General features: G+C 42.1%; 2 protein-coding genes across 2 annotated transcripts in view; both read left to right on the forward strand.

The window, feature by feature from the left end:
• Positions 1-26465, forward strand: part of LOC146716557 (protein NLRC3-like) — a 224524-nt gene that overhangs the window by 165297 nt on the left and 32762 nt on the right. The gene's annotated exons all lie outside the window — the stretch shown is intronic.
• Positions 4164-8469, forward strand: LOC146716563 (protein NLRC3-like). Its single transcript, XM_085452548.1, has 3 exons — positions 4164-4387; positions 4529-6320; positions 8274-8469. The coding sequence occupies exons 1-3, from the start codon at positions 4180-4182 to the stop codon at positions 8467-8469; spliced, it is 2196 nt and encodes a 731-aa protein (XP_085308674.1). The 5' UTR covers positions 4164-4179.

The raw sequence follows: 26465 nt of genomic DNA on the forward strand, positions 1-26465 counted from the left end.
TTTATTGTTTTTCTTTTAGGATCAATAAGAGGCCAGAATCTCCTGGACCTGAACCCAGCTGTGTTTCCTTAAAGAGCAACAGGTCGAAGGGTGTTGGTGTTCACTTTAAAGGCTGTTCTTCTGCTGCTGAGAGGTAATGTGTGTCTAGATGTTGTTCCTGACTCTGTATTTCTGAATAAATCCTCATGTTTGATATCAGCTCAGCTCTTTTTCACACATTTCTATGTTGGTATGTGAAGCGGTGTGTGTTGGAGTGTTTCCACAAACACAGCAGTCAGAGTGGAAAGAGTGGATGTTGTAGGAGGTGTTTGTGTAGTGAAGAGGCTGAGTGTCTGTAGGACTCCAGCTGCTCCAGCAGGTGTCTCCTTTGTGCTTTGCATCAAACACAGTGTAGGGAGGAGCTTCCACTCAGGTGTTTCAGGTGTTGCTGGATGGAGGAGGACAAATAGTTTTTCCCTTCAGTGACACTTCAGCAGCTCAATGTTCTGGGAGATGTTTGTCTTTATGAAGGTTTATGGATTCTTGTTCTTACTTTGGTTAAACTGAGCAATACATTTTCCATCTAACATTTAAAGTAAATTTCCAGGTGAATAAAAGATCTGCAGCTGCAGCCTCTGTGATGTTTCACAGTCTGAAAGTAACAAATTCAACCAGAGTTCAAACAAAGGCTTAATATACGTGTGTGTTTGATATAATGCCAACAAGTACAAACAGGTGTTCTTACAGGTCTTAATCACAGAGGTCTGATAAGTCTGGTGACTTTCACACTCAGCAATTTTGCTGCCTTTTATTTTATATTGGCCTTTTTAAAGCCCTTCAAAGTCTCCCACATTCATACAGAGCTTTTAACACCAAACTCCTTTACAGTCCTTCTCCTCTCACACACGATCACACGACTGATTTGTCTGCAGCAGCTGTGTTACTGCTAGTATTTTATTATGTGTGTAATCTCCTCATATTGTTCCTGTGGTTTAGTTTGACGTCCTTCTGCAAACTCAGCTGCTCTGTTGCTGATACACGTCTCCATGAATATGATTGATCAGATGCTGCCAACACCATGTGTTTCATGTGAGCGCTCAGCTGAAACCCTGGGTTGACTTATCGAGTTAATAACAAGCTTCACGTGACTGTGAATGCTAAAGTGAATCAGATAAAGGAAAGAGACCCTGCTAATGTTGGACTCACTTCTTAGTGTAGATCCCAGGAGGAAGTTCAACATAGCCATTCTTTGTGCTAGCTCGACCAAACCTGAGAGCACAGTGCAGGATAATGATCATCATCTGTCTCTGTCAAGGACATTTAAAATCCACAAATAACAAACATAATTATATTTGATCATTAAAAATATGTTTTCAATTAAAAAAGCATGAGCACACTGGTGGATTACAGAAACATGAAAACTCGTTAACAGTAAAGTTAATTTAGACGTAAACAAAGTGTCAAACATACTGAAGTAGAAGGACTGATGTTTGTGTTAAAATACCCTCTTAAAGCTGAAATAATGATTCAACTTCTTTACTCAAGTAAAGGTAAAAGAGTCCAGGCTCTGAAATGTACTCACAGTATTAAAGTAAAAACTGCATCTTTGAAGGAAATTTCTGCCAGTTTTTGTGCAAAGTTACCTGAATTTCTACCTCCAACATTAATATGAGAAAATTATCTGAACTTTTATTCTAATGAATTTAATCAGCTTGAACATTTTGTAGCACAAAAGTAGAAAAAACCCAAAGGGAATCAAAAATAGCTCCGTTTGCTGTTGCCTGCATTGTAGATGGGCGGCTTTGCCTCAACACCTAAACAGGAAAATGAGTTTAGTCAAGTATTAAAGTGGGATTGAAGAGGTCAGGAAACCAGAGATCAGGTGTTGTGGTGCAGCATTAAGATAAGATGGGGCCTGATTATTTAAGACCTTGTATGTGAGGAGCAGCCAATGAAGGGAAGCCAAAACAGGAGAAATCTGCTCTCTTTCTAGTCCCTGTCAGGACTCTTGCTGCAGCATTTTGGATTAGCTGAAGGCTTTTCACTGAGTTTTTAGGACATCCTGATAATAATGAATTACAGTCGTCCAGTCTGGAAGTAATAAATGCATGAACTAGTTTTTCAGCGTCACTCTTTTTAGCATTTTTTAACAACAAGGTTCTGTCTATTAGGGCTCTTGTCTCGCCAACTGCTGCCTCAGATCCGAGTCTTTCTCCTGTGTGCTCAGCTGTCTTAGAGCAGTTTGATCCCGTCTCCCTTAATGACTTGACTGCGGTAGTTCGTAACCTAAGATCATCACACTGCCCCTCTGATTGTCGCCCCCCAACTACTCTTTCAAGGATTGTCAGGTTGGAGATCGGCCTATAATTAGCTAAGACAGCTGGGTCTAGGGATGCTTTTTAAGTAAAGGTTTAACTACAGCCAGCTAGGGATGGGTACCGTTTAGATTTGAAAACCTGCTAAATCAGAATCAGTTGCTGATGACGGCTTTTTTCTTTTACATTAATCACGTATAATCTTAACTCAAAGTGAACATAGACTTGATTGCTCAGATCAGCCAATTCAAAATGCTAATTCAATCAACTCTGAGTTCATGGCTAGACTCAGTTTGTTGGCCCTGCACCTTAAAACTATTTCCTGTTTGTCTCTCGTGTTTTTTGGATATTGTTTTCACATCTTATGTCACGGCTAGCGGGGCGAGCCATGTTGAATTTAATAAAGGACCCAAGATGCAGACACTGCTGTGAAGTGAGTGAGCTTTATTGAAACGGTGAAGTGCAGTGGAGATGGCCTGTGCAGAAGCTAAGATAACCTCTACTGAAAAAACTACAAAACTAACCTGAAACCTTAAACGGAGACACGGGGAGACAACACAGACGAACCAGCAACAAGCAGGAGAAAACAAAGGGCTCATATACACAAAAGAGCCATCAGGGAATGAGAAAAGGGAGACACAGCAGGATTCATTGGACATAACCAGACAAGGGGAAGCAAAAGTAGACACACTAACGTAGGACATGGCACTGTCAAAATAAAACAGGAAGTGAACACAGAGACACAATACTAACACAGTACAGAGGGAACACAGAAACCAAAACCTCAGAACTAGAAAATCTTAATCAGAATGAAATTGTAACAAAAGACAATAACAATCAAAACAAAACTACTGAGTCCACAGACTCGGGACATACATCGGCTCAAACTGTGGTCATAAATATTTTGTACTTGTAAATCAGACTGTGTAGTTGTGAACTGAGTTTTGTAACATTGTGAAACAAAATATCTGGAAAGTTTATGTTTTTGTGTTCATTGATTTGTGTGTGTAAAAATGTAAAAATGTAATAAATGTAAGAAACATTAGAACTACTTTTGCTGACACAAAGTTTGGCGAGCACTGCAAGTTGTCCCTTTAAACCAGTCACTGATATAAAGAGAGCACCTTGTTCCAGGGCATCTGAGCATGGAGGGAAAGCTTTATGCAGGAGATGGTAAGAGCTGTTGGGACTAAAGAAACTGAGCAGAAAACTACAGACATCTGGAAACTGAGTTGTTAATTCTCAGTGGGATCAGCAGGACTAGCAAAGCTCCACCATGACAGTCATCTGATTGACTGAACCCATCCAAACATCACTTCATGGACCTTTAGCTTGTGTCTGTGTGTGGACAGACATAACATGAGCTAATTATACATTACTCCTCCACAGAGTGGACCAGCAGAGAGCAGAGGTTTCCACTGGTCAGTCTGCACAGCAACATCAAACACACCTGGACTCTGTGGTTATGGTTTGTAGTACTACGTTTACATTTGTTCTTTTCAGTCACCTCTATGCTGCACTTTGTGGACCAGAGGATTGTCAGTGTGTCCAACATAAGTCAGAGTTTGGGCTCCATGATTTCAGTCAGATTGGGGTGACTGTAGCTCAGGAGGGGAGCAGGTCAGCTACTAGTTAGGTTTGTGAATCAAACCCTGGCTGGCAAATGTACTGGGTAACGTACTAAACCCAAGCTGCCCTCTGATGCATCCATCAGAGTGTGAAAGAAAGTATTTAAGCATAGAACAATGTGCTTGGTTGAATGAGGCATGTTGTATAAATGCTTTGTGTGCACAGAGTATCAAAGAGAGCTATATAAGAACCAGTCCATTTACCACTGGGTAATTCATATAGTTTTCTTTTCCAGCGGCTGGAGGACAACATCACCATGTTTGTGAAGAACGAGCTGAAGAAGATCCAGAAGCTTCTGAGTCCAGATCACCCAGAAACTTTAAAGAGCCAGATGGAGGATGAGGAGATGTTTGAAGGTGAGGATGAAGATGAAAGAAAGAGCTGCAGAGAAGCATTTCTGAAGATCACACTCCACTTCTTGAGGAGACTTAAGCAGCATGAGATGGCTGACCATCTGCAGAGCAGTAAGAGAATTTCTCTAAAGACTGAATATTGATCTTTCCTAATAGCTCAAGAAATGGACCAATAGACATTCATCCTTTCAGGGTACTGAAAGGCTATGATATTTATTATATAATATTTTTTTCTGAATTTCTTACCTTCAGAAATATTTGCTCCACTCTGTAAACGAGAACTTAAAGCCCAACTGAAGAAGAAGTTCCAGTGTGTGTTTGAGGGCATCGCTAAAGCAGGAAGCCCAACCCTCCTGAACCAGATCTACACAGAGCTCTACATCACAGAGGGAGGGACTGCAGAGGTCAATGAGGAACATGAGATCAGACAGATTGAAACAGCATCCAGGAAACCAGACAGACCAGAAACAACAATCAGACAAGAAGACATCTTTAAAGCCTCACCAGGAAGAGACGAACCAATCAGAACAGTGCTGACAAAGGGAGTGGCTGGCATTGGGAAAACAGTCTTAACACAGAAATACAGCCTGGACTGGGCTGAAGACAAAGCCAACCAGGACATCCAGTTCATATTTCCATTCACTTTCAGAGAGCTGAATGTGCTGAAAGATGAAAAGTTCAGCTTGGTGGAGCTTGTTCATCACTTCTTTAATCAAACTAACGAATCAGGAATCTGCAGGCTTGAAGACTTCCAGGTTGTGTTCATACTTGATGGTCTGGATGAGTGTCGACTTAATTTGGACTTCAACAAAACTAAAATCCTGACTGAAACAAGAAAGTCCACCTCATTGGATGAGCTGCTGACAAACCTCATCAGAGGGAACCTGCTCCCTTCTGCTCGCCTTTGGATAACAACACGACCTGCAGCAGCCAATCAGATCCCTCCTCAGTGTGTCGACATGGTGACAGAGGTCAGAGGGTTCACTGACCCACAGAAGGAGGAGTACTTCAGGAAGAGATTCAGAGATGAGGAGCAGGCCAGCAGGATCATCTCCCACATCAAGAAAGCTCGAAGCCTCCACATCATGTGTCACATCCCAGTCTTCTGCTGGATCACTGCTACAGTTCTGGAGGATGTGCTGGAAACCAGAGAGGGAGGACAGCTGCCCAACACCCTGACTGAGATGTACATCCACTTCCTGGTGGTTCAGGCCAAAGTCAAGAAGGTCAAATATGATGGAGGAGCTGAGACAGATCCACACTGGAGTCCAGAGAGCAGGAAGATGATTGAGTCACTGGGAAAACTGGCTTTTGATCAGCTGCAGAAAGGAAACCTGATCTTCTATGAACCAGACCTGACAGAGTGTGGCATCGATATCAGAGCAGCCTCAGTGTACTCAGGAGTGTTCACACAGATCTTTAAAGAGGAGAAACAACTGTACCAGAACAAGGTGTTCTGCTTTGTTCATCTCAGTGTTCAGGAGTTTCTGGCTGCTCTTCATGTCCACCTGACCTTCATCAACTCTGGACTCAATCTGCTGGAAGAGCAAGAAACAACTTGGAAGGTGTTTCAAACAAGAAAATCTTCAAAGAAATACTTCTACCAGTGTGCTGTGGACAAGGCCTTACAGAGCCCCAATGGACACCTGGACTTGTTCCTTCGTTTTCTCTTGGGTCTGAAGACTAATCAAACTCGTTTGCAAGGCCTGATGACACAAACAGGAAGTAGCTCAAAGACCAATCAAGAAGCAGTTCAGTACATCAAGGAGAAGCTCAGTGAGAATCTGTCTGCAGAGAAAAGCATCAATCTGTTTCACTGTCTGAATGAACTGAATGATCGTTCTCTAGTGGAGGAGATCCAACAGTCCCTGAGATCAGGAAGTCTCTCCACAGATAAACTGTCTCCTGCTCAGTGGTCAGCTCTGGTCTTCATCTTACTGTCATCAGAAAAAGATCTGGATGTGTTTGACCTGAATAAATACTTTGCTTCAGAGGAGGCTCTTCTGAGGCTGCTGCCAGTGGTCAAAGCCTCTAAAAAAGCTCTGTAAGTTATAAAGTTTTTATTATTTAATTTGGTTGGTATGTTATGGAAAACACACTGCCATGAACCTCTGTTTTGTTTTTGTCAAAATCACTGTAATATAATCACTGTACCTTTATATACATGTGACTTGTATTAATGCTGCTGCCCTCTTGTGGCTAAAGTGTAATTATGTTCTTGTTATTAGGGAGGATTTGAGAGTAAGGCTACGTTCACACTGCATATCCGATGTTTTAGAAAGCGACTGCTGTTTGAACGGTCATGTCGCATTAAATCCGTCTTTTACGTCACCAACACAAGACAGACGCCAATTATCAGCGCCCGATAAGACATCGCGAACGCTTCCTGGCCATCCCGTGTAGATGTCAGTGAAACTGTTGGGAAGACAACGTTGGAGAAACGTGAACATTTTATTTGTACTGTATAATCTACAGATTCTGAGAGAAATCTGCAGCTATCCTTTGAAGCACCGCTCCTCTAAAACAGCAATAAGGATCATTATTAGGTTATCTACATTATTATGTAAATAACAAAATAACTTAAAGCAAAAATTGGGAAACGTAAAGTCCGAAGTCTTCATATTAAGGGTCATCTGTCAAACAATATTCTTTGCTCTGGGTCTAAACAGAGCGCGTTGTGTGTGAAGTCTTCTTTTGCGCATGCAAATGCACAAATGCGTCCTTCATTTCCCCGAATTTGAAGGATTCGTCGGGTGTGTCCTTCGTGGCCCACCATATCCCAGAATTCATAGCGCGGCCCAGCCAAATTTCAGCTGCCAACAATGGCGGCAGCTACTAAGTTTTCAAATTACTCTTATTAATCTTTCTGGGTCACAAAATAAACTTTTAACATATTTTCAGGCGAGAAAGTAGCTGTGTAAACTTCAAATATCTGCTTGGTTTATCAAGACATCGCATATTTGCAAAAGTGTGCCGACGTTTTCGGAGACGTCTGTTCCCCACCCGCTCGCTAGCAAGCCGGGGGGTTCAATGGTCACTCCAGCCGGCGAGAGCAGCGGACGCCCGGCTTCATCGTTTTCAGACCCCTGCTCTTTCGCTACTCAGGTTAAACATGATATATAAGTCACCCGGATAACTTAAAAATGTAATTGTTTGCCTTTTTTCTGTGTTTTATTTGTTCCGGAGTAAATCGGTTTGGCTGAGATCAAAGTTCCTCCGGGATTTTCACACAGCTGAATAAACGTTAAACAGGAAACTGATTAAACAGAAGTGTGAGACGGTCGAGAGTTTACGCCAGTGTCCTGTTATATTTTAGATAGCAAGGAGCAGACGGCCGAGTTTATTAAACTCCACCAACAACAGCGGTGACGCAAATCTGAAGGCTAGACCGTCCCATTTCACAGCCTCGCACTTCCAGCCTTTTCGGTCTTTGAAGGACCCGGCCCACGTAGACCGCAAATACCGGGTCCTCCGAAGGATGCAGCCGACGTTTTGGGACACAGCTAGTGTGCGATGTTCTTTCAGTGTTGCACTTTGTAGACGGTCCCTGAGCACTGGTCTCACAGCCAGCTGCACATAGAGACCAGTGTTGTTAGTCCAGGTCAGAAGATGACTTGTTGGAATGAAAATGAGCTTGTAGTTTGTCTGCTTTAATAATGTGACTGGAAAAAGGTGTTGGACTTCAAATATGTCCATTTCTTTCACACTTCACCTTTAAAAGTGAAGCCTTGTGGTTCCTGGAAGGAAAAACACGACTTTTTCAAGTCTTTGTCCTGTTTTTATGATAAATGTACGACTTTAATGTGAAACATTCAGAGTTTTTTCTCTTGTTGTGTTTATTTGAAGCTGCTTCCTGTTGGCTTCAGCTGTTTGGAGTTTCCATTTTCTAAACTTCTACATTCTGAACCTTCTTCAGCTCTGAACAGATGATGAAACACTGAATGATTTCAAGCTCACACTTTGTCTAATAAACTTACATCTTTCATTCTTTATACAGATTGAGGGACTGTGGTTTGTCAGAGATCAGCTGTGATTATCTGGCAGCAGCACTGAAGTCCAACCCCTCCCATCTGAGAGAGCTGGACCTGAGCTGGAACAACAAGCTGCAGGATTCAGGAGTGAAGCATCTGTGTGGTTTCCTGGAGAGTCCAGGATGTGGACTTGAAACTCTGAGGTCAGTCAGCATGTTTTAGTTGTGCTGAGATGAATATGATGTGAAAGTTGTGCTGACACTAAACTGCAGACATCAGGCTGATATTATACTGATCCACACTGAGGATCTTCATGGTAAAGTCTGTTTTCTTCTTCTCTGGTTTAGTCCATTGACTGCAGCAGAACAATGTTCACATTTCAAACAGTGAGACTCAACGTATGGCCCGCGGCCCACACGCGGCCTGCCCACCTTTCCTGATTCAGAGAGAGGGGACCCTGATGAACTGTGTAGTGTTCTTCCTCACAGTTCTAAGTATCAGACACAACAATGAATAATCCACAGCTGACTGTCTTTAGCAGGTCAAAGGTCACGGCACACAGCAGACAGTGGGAAATATTATAATTCTGATCATTTATCAGCACATATCCATATGTATAAAAACAAAGCTGACACTGTGAGACTTGATCAGAGGTGTGATCATCACAGCAGAGGCCTTTGTGTCAAAGTCACTGAGGATCAAACAGAAACACATGAAGCAGATTTTCCTGTTCTGGCTTTTTATAGCAGATAACCTTCAAAATATTCTGCAGTCCATCAAAAACTGAAGCAAACCATGAATCAACATGTGAACATGAGCTGATGCTGCTGAAGTGAAGCAAAGTTACAGAGGTTTGATTACAGACACAGCTGAGAGTTTGTAATCTGTCATCATTTTAAAAGGTTTACATTTCTTCAGTATATCCACATTTGCAGCTGCTACCTCAACCTCCACTTGTCCAACACAACTGCTGTCCACTGCCTCCATGACATTGTGATTTTGCTGTTGGTCTTCTGTCAGATCTTCATCAATCACTTCTGCACGGGGCACACCTTCAGACTCTGCAGCTGCATAACGAAAGCCTGTAAGATAAAATTAGACATAAGGTAAATGTACACCAATATTCCAATGACAGGTGTGTGATTCATCTGGAAGTGATGTGCGGATTAGTGTACAGTGATAGCAATTTAGTATGTTTTTAGAGGGGGGGGGGTTGTTTACCTCCGATGGGTGCTCTTTTTCGCTTCCGTTGCGTACGCCTTGAGTGCCGGTCCGAGTCTGATACAGGTATGTCGTCATGCCCCATGTGCAGTGTTGGTGCCCAGTCTGGATTTGTTACATCCATTTCATATGCTGGTTTGCCTGCAATAATGCCAAATCATAAGCTACTCAGTCGACATGATGTGGTTCTGCAGCATCACACATTAGCATGTTTTATCTCATTATCTATGACCGCAGCACGTTGAAAATAACACTAAAAGCCTTTCAAGAGTGATATGAATTAATTTAGAACTCACCGGAAAGAAAATGCCGTGAGCAAACCAACAAAAAGCTGGGGATTGCAGAGAACTCGATATCCGCTCGTCTCACCGCTGCAATCCAAGCCTGACGTCTTTGTTTAGTAATATCGGATACATGGGATCCCTCACGTTGCCTCCAGGATGGAAAACGATGAAAAGAGAGCCCGTTATCCAGCTTCTTGCCTTCACGATCGTGTGATCTAACGTTGCAACCGACAACACAACACGTACGATCCATAGCTGAAATGGTATCCTTTGGCTGGCCTACTGTCATGGCGGAAGGGGGCATGGCCCATCTCCCGTGACATCACGCTCCAAAGCCCTATAGGTGGGAAAATGTACCATGTCGACCAATCAAAAATGATATGGAAACATGACATTTGGTTGTTTAGCAAAAGGGGGAAGTTTTAGGAGTGACCGGCAAGAGAGAGCGAGTGAGCGAAAGAGAGAGAGAGTTTTGATACGTGAGAGATTTGTGACGTTTACCGTGTTTGGTCTCAAGTTAGTTTGTTGTCTTGTGTATTTAGTGTGTAGCTGTTGTTTTGTTTTGTGTGTCAGTTCTACTAGTGATCGTCACAGTTGCTGCCTTAAAGCCAACAAAGGCAGATTGCAGTGTAAACGCTGAGTGACACACCTGCTGTCAGACCTGCAGGTTTATCCCTGTGCTGTTCTCATATGTGTTAGAGTGACACAAACTATTGTTTGACACCTGATTGTTCTGTAAATAGTTTGAAATGATTATATGAAAAACGTCTGAGCCTTGGCTGCATTTTTTGGTAAATAGTACCATATAACTTTGTTGTTTGCAAAACGTGTGCGTATTTTTAAAAATGTACAATCTCTATTTGCATTTCAAGTTATGAAGATCACTTTCTACGTGTATTTTAAATTTTGTCTGAATTTAGATAAATTGTGCTGATACAGTTGGTCAAAATGAGAAAATAACAGATTGGCAAGATAAACTGTTTTTAAAGGTAAAATATAGAGGCCACATCAAAAGTAGTCAAGAAAGGTTAAAGGCTAAAAGCAAAGTTGTCACCAAGTACTGTTTATATTTGTGTGTATTGCTGCAGCTTTTTTGAGTATTAATTTGGTGCCTTTGTGTGAAATAATGGTATTGTGAGTGATCCATATAGTCACAAAGAATAGCCACTTGTTTCTGTGCTACCAAAGTTCCCCGGCTTTCATTCAAAATGTGTTTATCGTCAGCACCTGCACATTAAACTACTTAAACATTATAAATGTCTTCAAGCTCACACTGAGGCCTGTGGGGTACTATCAGCCACTGAGACAGTACACACATTTATATGTGTTTGTATATGAATATTTCATACTTTAAGACTGCCTGTTTATTTAAGGGAGATGAACAAAATACATTGGAATTGTACAAAATAATATCATGGATGATAAATTAAATAGATTTTAAGTAGATGCTTGTGCATTCTTAAAGTCTTATATGTTGAACTGAACTATGTGATCTGTTCAAAGCCTTAATCTTAATTTGAAGTGAAATGTGCATTTTGAGTTTATACACTATGTATATAAGGCGACCGTTTCCTTTTGCAGTATTTTTGTGTGGTGTACTTTTCTATGTCTTAACAAAAGGGGAACAAAGGTGTTTAAGTTCACCTAGGATGATGTGTTTTAATTTTCACATGGTCTTGCTTGAATTTGACCCTGACAAAGGCGTATGAACTCTGTCAGCTGTTTGGAGTTTCCATTTTCTAAACTTCTACATTCTGAACCTTCTTCAGCTCTGAACAGATGATGAAACACTGAATGATTTCAAGCTCACACTTTGTCTAATAAACTTACATCTTTCATTCTTTATACAGATTGGGGGGCTGTGATTTGTCAGAGATCAGCTGTGATTATCTGGCAGCAGCACTGAAGTCCAACCCCTCCCATCTGAGACAGCTGGACCTGAGCTGGAACTACAACCTGCAGGATTCAGGAGTGAAGCATCTGTGTGGTTTCCTGGAGAGTCCAGGATGTGGACTTGAAACTCTGAGGTCAGTCAGCATGTTTTAGTTGTGCTGAGATGAATATGATGTGAAAGTTGTGCTGACACTAAACTGCAGACATCAGGCTGATATTATACTGATCCACACTGAGGATCTTCATGGTAAAGTCTGTTTTCTTCTTCTCTGGTTTAGTCCATTGACTGCAGCAGAACAATGTTCACATTTCAAACCTTCAAAGAAGAAGAAAAATCCTCCACTGGATAATTCACTGTGAAACTCTCCAACTCTTCATTCCACCTTAAAGTCTGTCTGACACTGAAATCCAAAGCAAAATGTGCGTTTGCTTTACAGACAGCAGTCCAACACAAACATACACACATCATCCAAAACACAGTCCAACATCCAAATCTCCTCCACTGCCAGCATGAATGATGGGAAAGAGAAGGAGGAACACTCTGACATTCAGGGTTAGAATGAGTTTCATGAAGCAGACTGTGAAGATCAAAGCTGCATTAGAAAGCTTACATGAATGAATGAGTGGACAGAAGTGGACAGAGATCATCTGAAGCACTTCAAAGGCTTTAAATCAGCACATTTCTCTTTATTCTTTATCAACTCTGTTAGTTTCTCTCAGTTTTCTGTGGAATGAAGCTAACAGCAGGCTAATAAGATGCTGACCAATAGGTTTCTATTAAAGGTTGTAATTTGTATATGAAAAAGTGCTTTGGCTCAGCAGGGATCAGCTTACAGGTAGAATACAGCTGCTGGATGGGATTAGCATGTCATAGCTATCTACCAAACTGCTAACTGGGGGATTTCAGGCCATCTATGGATCATTTTTGCTAACTGTTTATTCAGCTTAGGCTCACAGGGCTGCAGCCTGTGCCCTAGCTGTCATAGGGCAAGAGGCGTGGTCCACCTGCACAGGTGAGCAGTCCATCACAGGGCCAACAGAGAGAGACAGAGAAGCACTCTCTCACATCCACACCTACAGCCAATTTAGAAGCACCAATGAACCTAAGCAGCATTTCATTGGACTGTGGGAGAACATCCAACCTCCACAGAAAGGCCAACAAGCTTCAACCTACAACCTTCTTGCTTTAAGGCACTAGTGCGAACCACTTTTCCCCATTTCAGCCCAAATCCTGCATCTTCCTGTTTCTGACTCCAGGCCAGCTCCACTAACACTTTCTCATCAGACACTGCCACCTAGTGGAGGAAGTCTTAGTTCCATTTGAAGCTTCAGATTACAGTTAGTTCCTTTACAAAGAGGTGGAGGTGGTGGGGCCACAGCACCATCATCACTGAGTGCCATAGGACACTTAACCTTTGTTTCCATATGCTGGGAACTTCCTGTTGTTCCAAGGAGGACTGGAAAATGTGTGAAAATCTCCCAGTCAGTTCCTCACAGCACACTTCAATCATTTCCCTCCCACAGCATCAGGACCAGGGCTTTTTCTCTCTTTGGTCCCACTAAGAGATTTCCACACAAACACCTCATCAGTGGGACTCTCAGAGCTACCAGCCCTTTGCTACAATCACAAAGCTCTTCATTGAAATCAATGATATCAAAGCTGGAATCAAATGAGTCCAAGTCTTCTGCTGATTCAGCATCACATTCATCTTTGCTCCTTGTTCTGCATCCCCACCATGGACTTCATTCCTTTCCAAGCCAGCCTTGAGTGTCCTTTATTCAGCTCATCCTCTGCTTTACTTTTACACCTGATTTTAGCTGCTTTATCTCTCTTTCAACAAGTTTCTGTGCCTCAATCTTTTTCTTCTCTCCCTCATAACAAGACAGCTTCTTCTGCCTGAGAACATGTTGGAGTGATTTACTAATCCAGGGCTGCTTATTGGGAAAATACTTCCTGTTTCCAAAGTAATCCCCATTTTTCCCAGAAAGAAATGTAAGTAGAAATCGATGATCTCAGTGAGAACATGAGCCTTTAAAAAGTCCCAGTGGGTGCAGTCAAAGCAGTCCCTCAGTCCCAGTATAGAGTCTTTGGTCCAGACTGGAACAACTGTGTGCCCAGTTTGAGCTCTCTTCAGTGCTGTGACCTGACAGACCCAGAGGGGCCATCACATCACATTTAGAAGCTCCCCTAATGGAGCCACAACACGTGTCCAACACTTAGTCTGTCTTGTTGGACCAACTGGAAGAAATGATTCAAGGACTTAGTCACAGAACAGAGATTCAAATCTCCAAAATCCAACTGGCTGCATCAGGACATATAGTCTGAAACTCTGCACAGTTTCCTGTTTGAAGCTGCTTCCTGTTGGCTTCAGCTGTTTGGAGTTTCCATTTTCTAAACTTCTACATTCTGAACCTTCTTCAGCTCTGAACAGATGATGAAACACTGAATGATTTCAAGCTCACACTTTGTCTAATAAACTTACATCTTTCATTCTTTATACAGATTGTGGAGCTGTGGTTTGTCAAAGATCAGCTGTGATTATCTGGCAGCAGCACTGAAGTCCAACCCCTCCCATCTGAGAGAGCTGGACCTGAGCTGGAACAACCTGAAGGATCCAGATGTGAAGCAGCTGTCTGATCTTCAGCAGAGTCCAGACTACAGACTGGAGACTCTGGTGTAAGTAGAGTGATGGAGTGAGTGGGTGGTGCTGTCAGCAGTATTGTACTAAACACAGTCAGTATGAAACAAAGATCCAGTTTTTCCTGTAAAGCTGCAGCTTCTCAGTGAAGCTGTGAGAGGAGAATGGTGACAGGCTTCAGGATTGGACACAAACACTTCCTGTTTCTGACCTTTATGGTCACCATGGTAACGGCTGACACGCTCTGATCAAACACTGTCAACAGCCAATCAGCTCTCTGAACAAAGCAGCACGCAGACCAATGACTGCATTCATTTCCAAGTTTAAAGCAGTGAAGAACACAGTCTGTAGGTGAGGAAGAATTTAGTGAGAGCAGATGTTTGGATGGAATTCCTCCAGTTAACAGCTGGAACCGTCCATCTGGATTGTTGGGCTTGTTGTTGGGGTTCCTACAGAGCTCAGAGTGGACACACCAAGGTTCTTCTAATGAATGAAAGTCCAAACTCAAACTAGGAGGGAAAAACATTTTCATCAACTTCAATAAAAATCCAAAGATTAGAAAAAGTGAAGCAACAATGAGTCCTAGTACAGTCCCAGCACTGAAGTCCCTGCTGCTCTTTATACTGGATGTGCTGCATCACTGACTGACAGCTGATGAAGAGTCTCTGGAAACACTCGTTTATCTCCTCTGCTCTTCCTTCTTCTCTCTGCAGGTGGAGGATATGATGGTAAACAGGACGGTGTGTGTGCTGAGAGAGGAGGAGCTGTGTCCTGATGATCCAGAGAGGTTGAAGCAGCAGCAGCTTGTGTGTAGAGACGCTCTGACTGGGCCATGTTACTGGGAGGTGGAGAGGAGAGCTTCATCCAGCAGTGACTGACAGAGGAATGAGAAGAAGTGCAGATGACTGTCAGTGCTGCAGAGTGAACTGCTCTGAGAACAGCTCCACTGTCAGACACAATGTAGAGTCCAGCATCATCCCTGTGTGTCCCTCTGGATCTGACAGAGGATCATCAGTGTATCTGGACTGCTCTGCTGCTGCTCTGTCCTTCTACAGTCTCTGCACAGTCTCTGTCTGACTCTGGCTTCAGACCCTCCTGGATCAAACTCACCTGGAAAGACTTTCAAACATCACTCAATAGATTTGAATACAGAATATATTTGATATATACTGTAGATGTACTGTAGAGTTGCAGTTTGTCACTTGTAAATACAGTCTGTGAGCAGCTGTGAGCTGAAAGATCTTTCTAGAAACAGGAAATGTTTTCACTCTTCTGTTGCTTTTTCATATATTTCCACAACATTAATATTGATCCCACCTGTCTCACCTGTTTCATGCTTTTATACATAATAACAGGACACGTGTGATCTGAGCGCTGCTGTGGTTGCTGTGCTGCACGTCTTCATTTAGATAACAGAGACATCTAGTGGTTCAGAGGGAGAACTGCAGGAGGCGGAGCTGTGTTTTAGCATGGAAAACTTTTTATCTTTTAGGCGCAGATACAAATATGACAAGTATCAGTGTGAGATACAAAAGGTCACATCAGTCAGCAGAGGGAACAGTGATCACACAGCAATGTAAGAATAGAAACATAACAGTGAATCTGGACATGTATACAGAGGGAAGCAAACAAACAGGATGTAACACTACATTAAAGCCACAAATGTGAAGAAAACAAACACAAAGGAAAATATATTTGATCTCAGGAATCCAAATCAGATGCTTTAGAGCAGGGGTCGGCAACCCTGGGCACGCGTGTCACAGCTGCCACGTGAAGGGTTAACTGATGGCACGACCATAGCTGGACTGGCCATCGGGCATACTGATGGTGATTTTTCGTTTTTATGGGCCGATGATGTTTTTTTTATTTTTTTGTAACGGTATAAACAATGAAAGATGGCGGATTGGCCGGATGCTGGTCGATGTGTAAAAATAAGTCAGTTGTTTGGTGGTGGCTATGGCGGAGCTTCCACAGAGGCAGCAGGTGGATGAGGGAAAGGGGAGGCAGGAGGAGCAGAGACCCGAGGCGGCTGCCGGTCCGAGTGTCAGGTGAACTGAACTTCAGGTAAGAAGTTATGACCTGCAGTCTGTCTGGGTCAGATATAAACCAAGTTTAGGTGGAGTTTATTTTCCTTGTGCTGACTTTTTACAGTCAGTTATAATAACTCCCACTCAGAGGAGACCAGAGATCACATTAACATGTGTGTCTCTGTATTAAGAAACATGACATATTGGCCCAGTTTATTTTTCTTATCATTGTTGTGAGGAGACCATAAATAGCATTTGTATTTTCTGTTGTACAGTTCATTTGCTGTTATGGATAAAAAGTCTTTCTTTGTTTCAAAATAGCTGATAAATATTCGCTGATAGCTGCAAACATCTGCGCACAAATATAATCCTATGAAGTGGTTCTATATAGTGTGTAATTTATTGCTAATGCAATCATATGGCACATTGACTTCTGAGGAAATTTTAGATGCACTCATCATCAGAAAGGTTGCCGACCTAAACCAGGAGGTTTAGAGCATCATAGAGTTTTTGTGGTTTGTTTTCTTTAAGTCATTTCACAGATTTTCTCTATAATTTCAATTCCTTGAATAAAACAACAAATTTAGGGGATGATTTTGTAATCCGACTTTATGTATGAAAGATTTGACTAAACATAAAACAATCTTCCAACTCAGTCGTCATTCTTATCTTGTGAAATCAAACCAAATGTTCTGTTGTCTCTAAATCAGGGATTGATGAAATCTTTGGTTGCATCCATTTATGAACATGTTCTCATTCATATTAAATCGTAGTCTAAGTCCTTCTTTAGAGGGATAAATGTCATTCATTGTCTTCAAATGTGTTTCTGTTGTTTTGGGGGGAAGTTTGAAGTCCATTGTTCAAAGTCTGTTAATGAAACTTTATGAAGTTTATGTAGGATGTTTTTCCTATTTTGTATTTGTTTGAATTATGATGTATTTCTGACTCTTGCTGCCATGATGCCAGGTCTCTCTTGAAAACAACATTTTTAATCTCAATTAAATTTTCACCTGGAGAAATAAAGATGATAATAATTTTGTCTTCGGGGAATCATTTCTCTGTAAAACAGCTTCTTCTGAAACTCTTGTTACATTTCTTGTTTATTGTTTGCTGGTTGTAGAAAAATGTCATCGTCTCTGTGTGAACTTAAACTCTACATGTGGTGTCAGCTATAAACCAGCTCTAGAGTCTAATAACGATGCTTTTATTATTGTCTGGTATCCAACCTAACCCTGGGCCTCTGGCTGAATGTGAAACACCAGCAGATGTTAAAAACTGTCTGGGTTACACGTGCATCACGTCGTGTGCTTCCTAACATGGATATGATTGGAATCTGGGCTGTTCAAGCGGTGCTGGTATCGTTGTTGTTTCTGAGACTTTCCAAATCTTTACTGGATAAAAACGTAGCAACTGATGGATTTAACATTTAGCACTCAGACTGTCCCAGAAAAGGCGGAGGTCTGGAAGTTTATGTGAAGCTCTGTCTTGCTGCTCAAGTCTTGTTCTCTCCATCTGCACCTCAGCCATTTGAAATCTTGGCCTTAACTATTGATCTGTTTGGAAATCAGACTGTTGTTGGCTGCTATCAGCCTCCACCTGCTTCCCCCAGCACATCACCGTCTCTGGTTCAACTTTTATCTGAGCTGCATTTTAATGACGTCTTTCAGATGGATGATTTTCATTGGGACTGGCTTTCTTCTGTGTCTGATGATTTTAAGGCACGCTGCTTGTTTTTAAAACTGACTCAAATTATTTAAAGCCTCACACGCCTTGATCCTAAACACCCAGATAAATCTGCTCTCATTGACCTTTTTTAACTAATATGCTGCGTAAGTTTTCCACATCTGCAGTTTTTGCCAACGACCTGAGTGATCACTGCGTAGTTGGTGCTGTGAGAAACACTCTCACGCTCCGAGCCCGCATCAGTTTGAACTGGGGTCGTATTAAACAGGCTGACAATGTCAGTTTGGGAACATTTACAGGAGAGTTGTGTCTACTTTGTGGACAGACACGCCCCTTTTTGCCAGGTCAGGGTGAAAGGTCGGGACAGGCCTGGTTTGGTTCAGTACCGGCCGATCTCCTACATGAGAGAAACCAGGCCTGGGCAGGAAGTCTGGCTCTGATGCTGATTGGCTACGTTTTCATTAGCTGTGTAATCGGATTACTGCCTCCATCATCAAGATGTAACTATTTTTTACTTTAACGACTGACAGTCCAAACGACCGTAGGAGGTTTTGGCAAACTATAAAGTGTCTCTGCCAGCTGTGACTCCTCAGAGCTTCCTCCTCACTTAAATATCGACTCCACTCCTGTGTCACACAAAACTGAAATGTTGCTTTAACAAACACTTTGTTGCTTCTTGCTCTTTGTTCAGCACAGTATCTGATGGTAAACCTCTTGCACACAACTCTGCTCGTAGTTCCTGCTTACTGATACCTTTTCCTTCACACCTGTCACAGTAGAAGAGGCTTGTAAGGCTTTGAACAGCCCCAACACCAGAAACTCGTCCTCACAATCGTTCTCCTTCCTTCTTGCACTTGGCTGCAAATATCATAGCTGAGCCAGTGTCTTATATTTTTAATCTTTCTCTACAACAGAAGAACACCACTATACTCTGTGTTCTCTGGTTAACTGGTCCTCATTGGTCTTACACAGGATGGTCCATTAGTATCATTTTATCTATCAATCTGTTTCTGGGTTACTGCCTCCTATTCATCAGAGTACATGTTAGGCAAACAGTTTAGTCACAGCCTGCAGTCTCAGGACATCATTACATCCACTGTTCCATCAGTTCATGCAGAGCTTGGGAAGAAGGCGTTCTCCTTTTCTGCTCCGTCTTCATGGAAAACATAAGCGAAGGATTTAAGGCTCTCCGTTGATTTCACTTGCAGACTTCAAAAGACGTACACATGTTTTTGTGAAACCATCTCTGGGAACTTGTTCTCGTTTTTAATGTGACTGAGCACATTACACAAACTTTTCTCTTATTGTTGTAATTTTAATATGTGTGTCTGGAACAGGTCTCTCTTGTAAATGAGACATTGAGTCTCAATGAGCCGACCTGTATAAATAAAGCTTCAATTACAAAGTCCTTTGTATAAAAGCTCCTTCAGCTGCCAGTGGGACGTGCTGTGGCTCTATCGGTTGCAGAGCCTTTATATTGTTAGTTAGAAACTACAAATATAATGGCTCACTGTATTTCAGAATCAGAGAAACTTTATTAATCCAGGAGGGAAACTGAGTTGTCATAGCAGCAAATATACAAGAAACAACAAGCACTCATATAAAGTGAGTGTAGAAACAGAGTTATGATAAATAAATATTCAGATAAATAATATCAATATATAATATAAATAATCTATAATCCAGTTTTGAGTTCCCTCCCCAGACACCTTAACGCCCACTCACATCCTGGGCCATCTGACCTCAGGAAATCACATGATAGGGTGGGGCCAGGTTTCACAATGAGCTCACCCGAAACCCTGGCTGATTAGGACCCCCACCCGCTTTCACACCTTGGCTCATGTGATTACGTAGAGGATCATCAGGGGGTCCTTTGTCCCTCTTTGGGGGGAAACTCCCACTGGGTTTAAATCTGGGACTCCCCACCAACTGACCCTTAGAACTGAAGAAGCTTCTCAGATGAGAGGTGAAACGTCTTCAAGCAACTCAAAGAAGTCCAGACGCTTTTCTTTGCAAGCTCCTTAGTCTACAATGACCTGGATGACTGAGAACCGTCACAGACAACTCAGTCCCATATTTTAGGTTATTCTGAATAAATCGTTCATGCCCTCTCTTTGGAAAGAAGCTGTTGTGGTTCCTGGTCCTAAATCTAGTCGTCCAAAAGTTCTAAACGACTTCAGGCCTGCTGTCCTCACCTCAGTCTTTGAAAAAATCATCAGAAATGTGATTATGGAAGACACTGAACTTCAGCTTGATTCAATGCAGATTGCACATAAGCCCAATAGAGGAGTGGAGGACGTGCTTTTGATTCTACTTCACCTGATTGTCAAACATGTAGAGAGTAAAGGACTTCAGTTCATCGATTTCTCTGCTTCTTTCAATAACACAGCCCCAGATTTGAATCAAAAGACTTTTAGAACAGTTTGAAATCCGGACAAACCTGATCAAGTGCAGTCATATAAATATCTTGATGACAAATGCTATTATTTTTCTGTAAAGCAAATTGACCTAAAAGTAAAGTAACCTTGATATGTCAGGATGTAGATGTCCCACCCAACAACGTCACCCAGCCCTGAAACATCGGTACTGTTCAAGGCAGCATTGCTGTCCACACGTCCATCAGAGTGTTTCTTTGGACTTCATGGTGTTGCTGCTCCCAGTATTCTCTGAGACAACCTCTGAGGCCGTCACAGAGCAGCTGTATTTGTACTGACATTACATTACACACAGGTGCACTCTATTTAGTCATTAGCACTCATCAGGCAATGTCTATGGGCAACTGACTGCACTCAGACCAAAGGGGGCTGAATAATAATGCACATAACAATTCTCTTCACTCTGCTGACAAGAGATTCAACCCCCACTATGAGCACCTTCTAAAGAGCACCATTGAAAGTATCCTCACCAACTGCATCACTGTGTGGTATGACTCCTGCACTGGGTCCTGCAGGAAAAATATGACAACGGGTAGTGAGAGCAGTGGAGAGGATTGCAGGGTCCTCTCTTGCCTCCCTCCCCAGGAGATCTACTGTGCCTGCCTCATTCGAAAGGTCCTCTTCATTACAGGTGACTCCACTCATCTCTTCAACAGCGTCTTCAGTTTGCTGCCATCAGGAAGGATACTGAAGAGACCTTTTGACCTTTACATTTTCGTTAATATCTTTAAAACAGAAGCAGCAGAAACGAGAATTTTAGCAGCACAAACCAGCACAAGCGTAGCACAGTTGATTGACACCAGTTTTGTTTGATTTAATTAATGTGGGGGGGCTGGTTGACCTCTGGGGACCTCTAGAAATTTTCTTGAATATCTTTAAAATGATAGCAGCACAAACAAAAATTTTTACAGCACAAACGTAGCATAAACGTTTGATACCACTTTTGTTGGATTTGAAGAAGGTGGGGGGTCGCGGGAAAAACCAGCAAAAGAACTCGAGCAGCCGGGCTATGTAAAAGGTGTAGGGGGGCATGTTTGCAGTCACATCCAGCGGGTGTGTGGGCTGTTTGAGTCATCTGTTACCAGGTAAACTCCAATGCAGCAGGCTGCTGAACACACACAGGCCTCCTGCATCCTCCTCTTCAGCTCTGCTTGCCCGATATCGTGACCTAAGCAGGGTCGGGCCTGGTCAGTACTTGGATGGGAGACCGCCTGGGAAAACCAGGTGCTGTTAGCTTTTGCACTTCCACACACAAACTGCAGAGGGCACTTCTGCTCCTGCTTGTGCTTAGAGGCATGAGAAGTTAACATTTATGGGTGATAAAATCCTTTTTCTATATTTTTAACATGAGAATATCAGTTTTCCATCTTGTGTTCCAGAGTAATCGGACAAAAGACAAACGTAGAACAAGGAAAAAAGAGGCCAAGTGTCTCACCTATAAAACAAAATGACTGTTTTCTGAATAGTCTCACACAGATAAACATTTGCAGGGAATACCTTTTCCTTCAAAACAAACGTCACAGACTGTGTTTTTCTTTACTGATTGTATTTGAGTAGAAACTCAGATTAAAATGGCATCAGTGCTCATAAAATGATTTAACTGTAAAAGTAGGTGTAGTGGATCACTTTGCATAGATCTAGATAAAAGTGCTGTAAGCAAAGACTACAGTGGTCATTGAGCAGCTGTTCCTATAATGTGAATCTGGGATAAAGGCACAGATTATTTGTTTGCCTTTGTTTCCTGGTTCTTTCTTTCTTATCCAAATGGAAAAAGAGAGCATAAAAGTACTGTTTACAAGCAGCTTATCTATCTCATTGTGCCCACTATCATAAAATCTTGGTTGACTGAGCACTGAGCCATCTACCACTCGAAATTGAACCTGTGTGGGACAACAACAAAGTCCAGTATACTAAGTTTCAGTAATGTGCAGTTTTTTCTGTGGAAGATGTAAATCTAAATAGATGTCCTATTGTATGCATAATATACCACTGAACTTTATAAAACAACTTCTAAAAGCAAATTTCGATTTATTTTAGATTTTCTCAAATCCAAACAGTGCTAAAAGCATGCACACAGTCAAATATTTTTCATACGAGGTGCTGAAGGTTCTGCAATGTTCTGTCAGTGCGCCCCAGGGCAGCTGTGGCTACAATGTAGCTGCCATCACCAGTGTGTGAATGTGTGAATGATGTATCTGTGGCTTTTTGTCACACTTGGAAACCACGGTGTTGTGCAGCTATTTGCCTTGTTGCAGGGTTTTTAAAAAACTGCAGTTTTGATTTTAGTGAAAGACACCGTCTCATGACTCATTGAGTGCCGCGACTGACGAGCCAATCCGTGGCCTGCAGTCTGACGATGTCACATTTCCTGACTGCTTGGAACCCCGACTAAGTCGTCCTGTAGCCCACATCATAATGTTTCCATCTCTCTGCTTGACTGCGGGGATGCTATTTTTTGCATCACACTCCTATTTCAAAAGGTCAGTTAAAGCCACATAATTGGAATTTCGTTTCATCGACCCACAGCACTTTCTCCAAAGTCTTCCCTGAATCATTTAGATGTTCACTGGCACTTGAGATGGGCCTATACATGTTTCTCCTTGAACAGGTAGCTACCCTATGTTAGCCTAGCTTTCTATCACTGATGCTCTGTGTGTATTGTTATGGTTCAAAATATGGGGATGGAGACAAGAGACAAGAGAAAAAAACCACAATAACAACACTGGTCCGGCCGGGTTAAGTCAAACGATGATTTTAATGATCACACGCGTGGGAGATGGACACCGTATGCAGACAGCCTCAGATCTCAAAATGGTGGAGCATTGATCAAACTCTTATAGCCTCTGGTTCTCCCACCTTATCATAAAAGCCTAAACATTCACATGCTTTTCTCTCACACGGCGCCTAAGCTACGACCTTGGCTCCCCGTTTATCTGCTCCTGCTGAGTTGGGGCAGAAAACTCCAGCATGCTCTGTTCTCTTCTAATCAGACAAATAAGGCGATGGCTTTCTGCAGCAGTATTATGCATCATAAAACAATATCATTCATCCACAATAAATCAGCAGTCTAATGTAATGCAAATCAGTTTAACTAATGCAATAGTTACCAGCTTCTTCTAATTCAGGAGAATAATGCAAACTAAAACTACATAATAATTCACAATCTTTAGTTAGGGGTATAACATGGCATAAAATAATATTATAATCTAACAGTATGCTGCTGCCTCTCTCTCATGTTACTTAAAAAATTAACCCCACAGCTTCAATAACCGTATCTAAAAATCTCTCAGTGAAAGTTACGGTTGTAGGTTTGGAAACATTTTGGGGTAGCCAGTATTAAATAGAGACAGGGCCACATTCTTTATCTAGTCATTGTAATGAAAGAAGCACATTAAAAACTATATGAGAGTTTGCTTTTAACAAGCATGTAATGACTCTACTTAGTTTAGGTAGTCTTAGGGAGTCAAACTGAAAGTAGCATTTTGTGGATGTTTTCCCTGCTGCCCGATCCCATCAGTCTCTTAAAGCATCATTTCTTATGCGCCCTGGTGTGACAGTGGTTTCATGGCGCTACAGGTTACCTGAGCACATCAGGTATATTACGGTTGAAAACCAGTGCCCGGCCTTCCAGTGGGTGTTCGACCCCTCGTGCACAGCTCAGGAGTCTAAACGACCCAGCAGTTATGGACATGTGTGTTTTTGGTGTGCTGTCCCTCGTTCTCCCTGCTTGCAGGTATATCTGTGTGTGTGTGTGTGGATGCCGGAGTTTCTGAGAGCACCTGTTTACAGGCACCTTCAGGCCTGGTGGGTGTGGCCCTGCCAGGTGGTTGGCCACACTTGAAGACCATCACACAGCTGATCAAGCCTTGTCAGAGGAGCTACTTAAGAATGCGGTGGCGCTCTCTCTGACGCTGGATCATTGCGTGACTTCACGTTAGTCTCTCGGCCAGTCAGTACGGATAGTCTGCCGCATTGTATGTGTCTTACGGCTGCCTGTTTGTTATCTCCCCAGGAGAAGCGTGGAGATGAGAGGGCAGCGAGCACGGGGTGCTCAGACACTGAGGAGCGGAGACAAGGAACACTAGCACTGGGAAGAGGACATTTCACGGGAGTCGGGAACGCACTGCGGATTTATTGTTATTTTCCATTCACTGTAAATAAACGCACTGCTTGCATTCAGAGCTCCGTGCCTGGCTCCTCCTTCCTCACATCCCCACGGTTGATGCTGGCCAACCGTGACAAATAGCTTTTCTTAGATTCATTATTAGTTCAACATTGACAAATAGTAGTTGACTAATATCAGGAGCCAAAAAGAAAACAAAAAACAAACTAAATAAATATTTCAGACGCTGAAAATAAATTATTACGGTTGTTTAAATTTGCTGTCAGCAAGTTAGGTCTAATGCATGTAGTCAATCTAATGAATCAATATTACATGTAAAAAGTACAGAACTGAAAATGAAACTAAAATATAACGGTAAATGAACTGGTTCTTGTATAAAACCTTTCTACTCTCTACAACTTGCCTCATTCATGCACTCACTTTTTTCTATGCTTTTTCTCTGTAAGTGCTTTCTATCTAACATTAATACGCATTCATCCTCCCGATGGATGCATCGGAGAGCAACTTGGGGTTAGCGTCTTGCCCAAGGATATTTGGCATGCAGGCTGGAGCAGGCGGGGATTGAACCAGCAACTTTCTGATTAGTAGGTTTCCTGCTCTACCTGAGCTACAGACACCCCAATTTGTGGTGCTCTGGAAACAACACGTTCTCATCCCAACAGGTAACGATGCTATGTGACAAATCATCGGTATGTGTAAATGTGTTTTTTGTTCTAATCATGAATCGCTTTGTAAAACAAGACCTGATAGGGTTAAGGTTAAAGTTATGGTTAGAGTTAATGTTAGGGATAGGGCTGGAATGGACGGCTGGAGCCTCTCCTCCAAGTGTGTGTTACTGCCGCCATCAGCATTCTGTTGTATTCTGTTGTCTGCTTTTCTCTGTAAGCGCTTCGAGCCTGTACTTTTTTGCTTTAGCTGAGTAATGAAGTTGAATCAGTACTTTAACTTTCACTGGAACAATAGTATTTTTACTTCTACTTAAGTGGAGAATGTCTGATCTTTTGCCAACTCTGGCTGTCTCTCAGTCTTGGAATACCCACTTGTTGTCCAGCGGTGTCCTGGGAATATGGGAACTAGACAGACTGGGGAAACAATGGGAGGAGACACAAAGATGGAATCACTTTTACCATCTTTTATGTATTTGCTGGTCGTCTTATTTCTTCTATTTTGCAAGCACAGTGTTGCAATCATTGTCTTTGTGGTACAATGACACAGGTAGAATGCAGGTGTTTTCATGTAACACGATGCCAGAAAGATGAGTAATGTGTTTTGAAGAGAAGATAAAACATCATGTTTGAACAAAGATAAGCAGCAGACACGTCTGTGTGTGAGTTGTTCAGGTTCAGTAAGAAGGTAATATGTCTGCAGAATTTGTAATTCTTATGAAGATATTGCTTGTACAATAAATAAAATCCCTTTAACTTCTTCTGGAGAGTGTCTTTATATATTTAGTCGTTTTGGGGCGATCCTTTATTTAGTAGTAACTCTAGTCGGGGATATATATCAGAGTTTACTTTCAGATATGAGCATTGTTTCCTGTGGATGAATGAATGAATTATTTATTTATGTAATTTTTGAAAGACTGGCTCATGTAAAATCTCTGAAAGTATGACAAAGCTCTCCTGTTACACTTTATGGACACCTGAGCGTCACCATGAGGGCCTGTCTTTATTCACTTTATTCACTGAAATCCACTTTTATAATGAATTCACAGTAATCACTGACACCTTCAGAGCATTACATTCATTAAAGACGTCTTCTACACCTACTCTTCCAGACGACCGACACATACTTCAACCACTGCAGGTTAACCAGCCACTCATCAGTAAAGCAAAAACTAAATGTAAATGTCCTCATGTGGAAAAGACTGAAACACAACTCCCATATATCACTAATGTAACAGATCCATTTAG

The sequence above is a fragment of the Copadichromis virginalis genome, linkage group LG3, assembly GCF_057382275.1.
Source record: "Copadichromis virginalis isolate Kocher_CV1m ecotype Utaka linkage group LG3, C_Virginalis_male_GT1.1, whole genome shotgun sequence".
Lineage (NCBI taxonomy): Eukaryota > Metazoa > Chordata > Actinopteri > Cichliformes > Cichlidae > Copadichromis > Copadichromis virginalis.

Excerpts from the sequence above, each read along its gene's own strand:
- LOC146716563 (XM_085452548.1), top strand. The coding sequence starts at position 4,180 with ATGTTTGTGAAGAACGAGCTGAAGAAGATCCAGAAGCTTCTGAGTCCA. Across the intron at positions 4,388-4,528 it reads GGCTGACCATCTGCAGAGCA|AAATATTTGCTCCACTCTGT; the intron begins GTAAGAGAATTT and ends TCTTACCTTCAG. Across the intron at positions 6,321-8,273 it reads AAAGCCTCTAAAAAAGCTCT|ATTGAGGGACTGTGGTTTGT; the intron begins GTAAGTTATAAA and ends TTCTTTATACAG.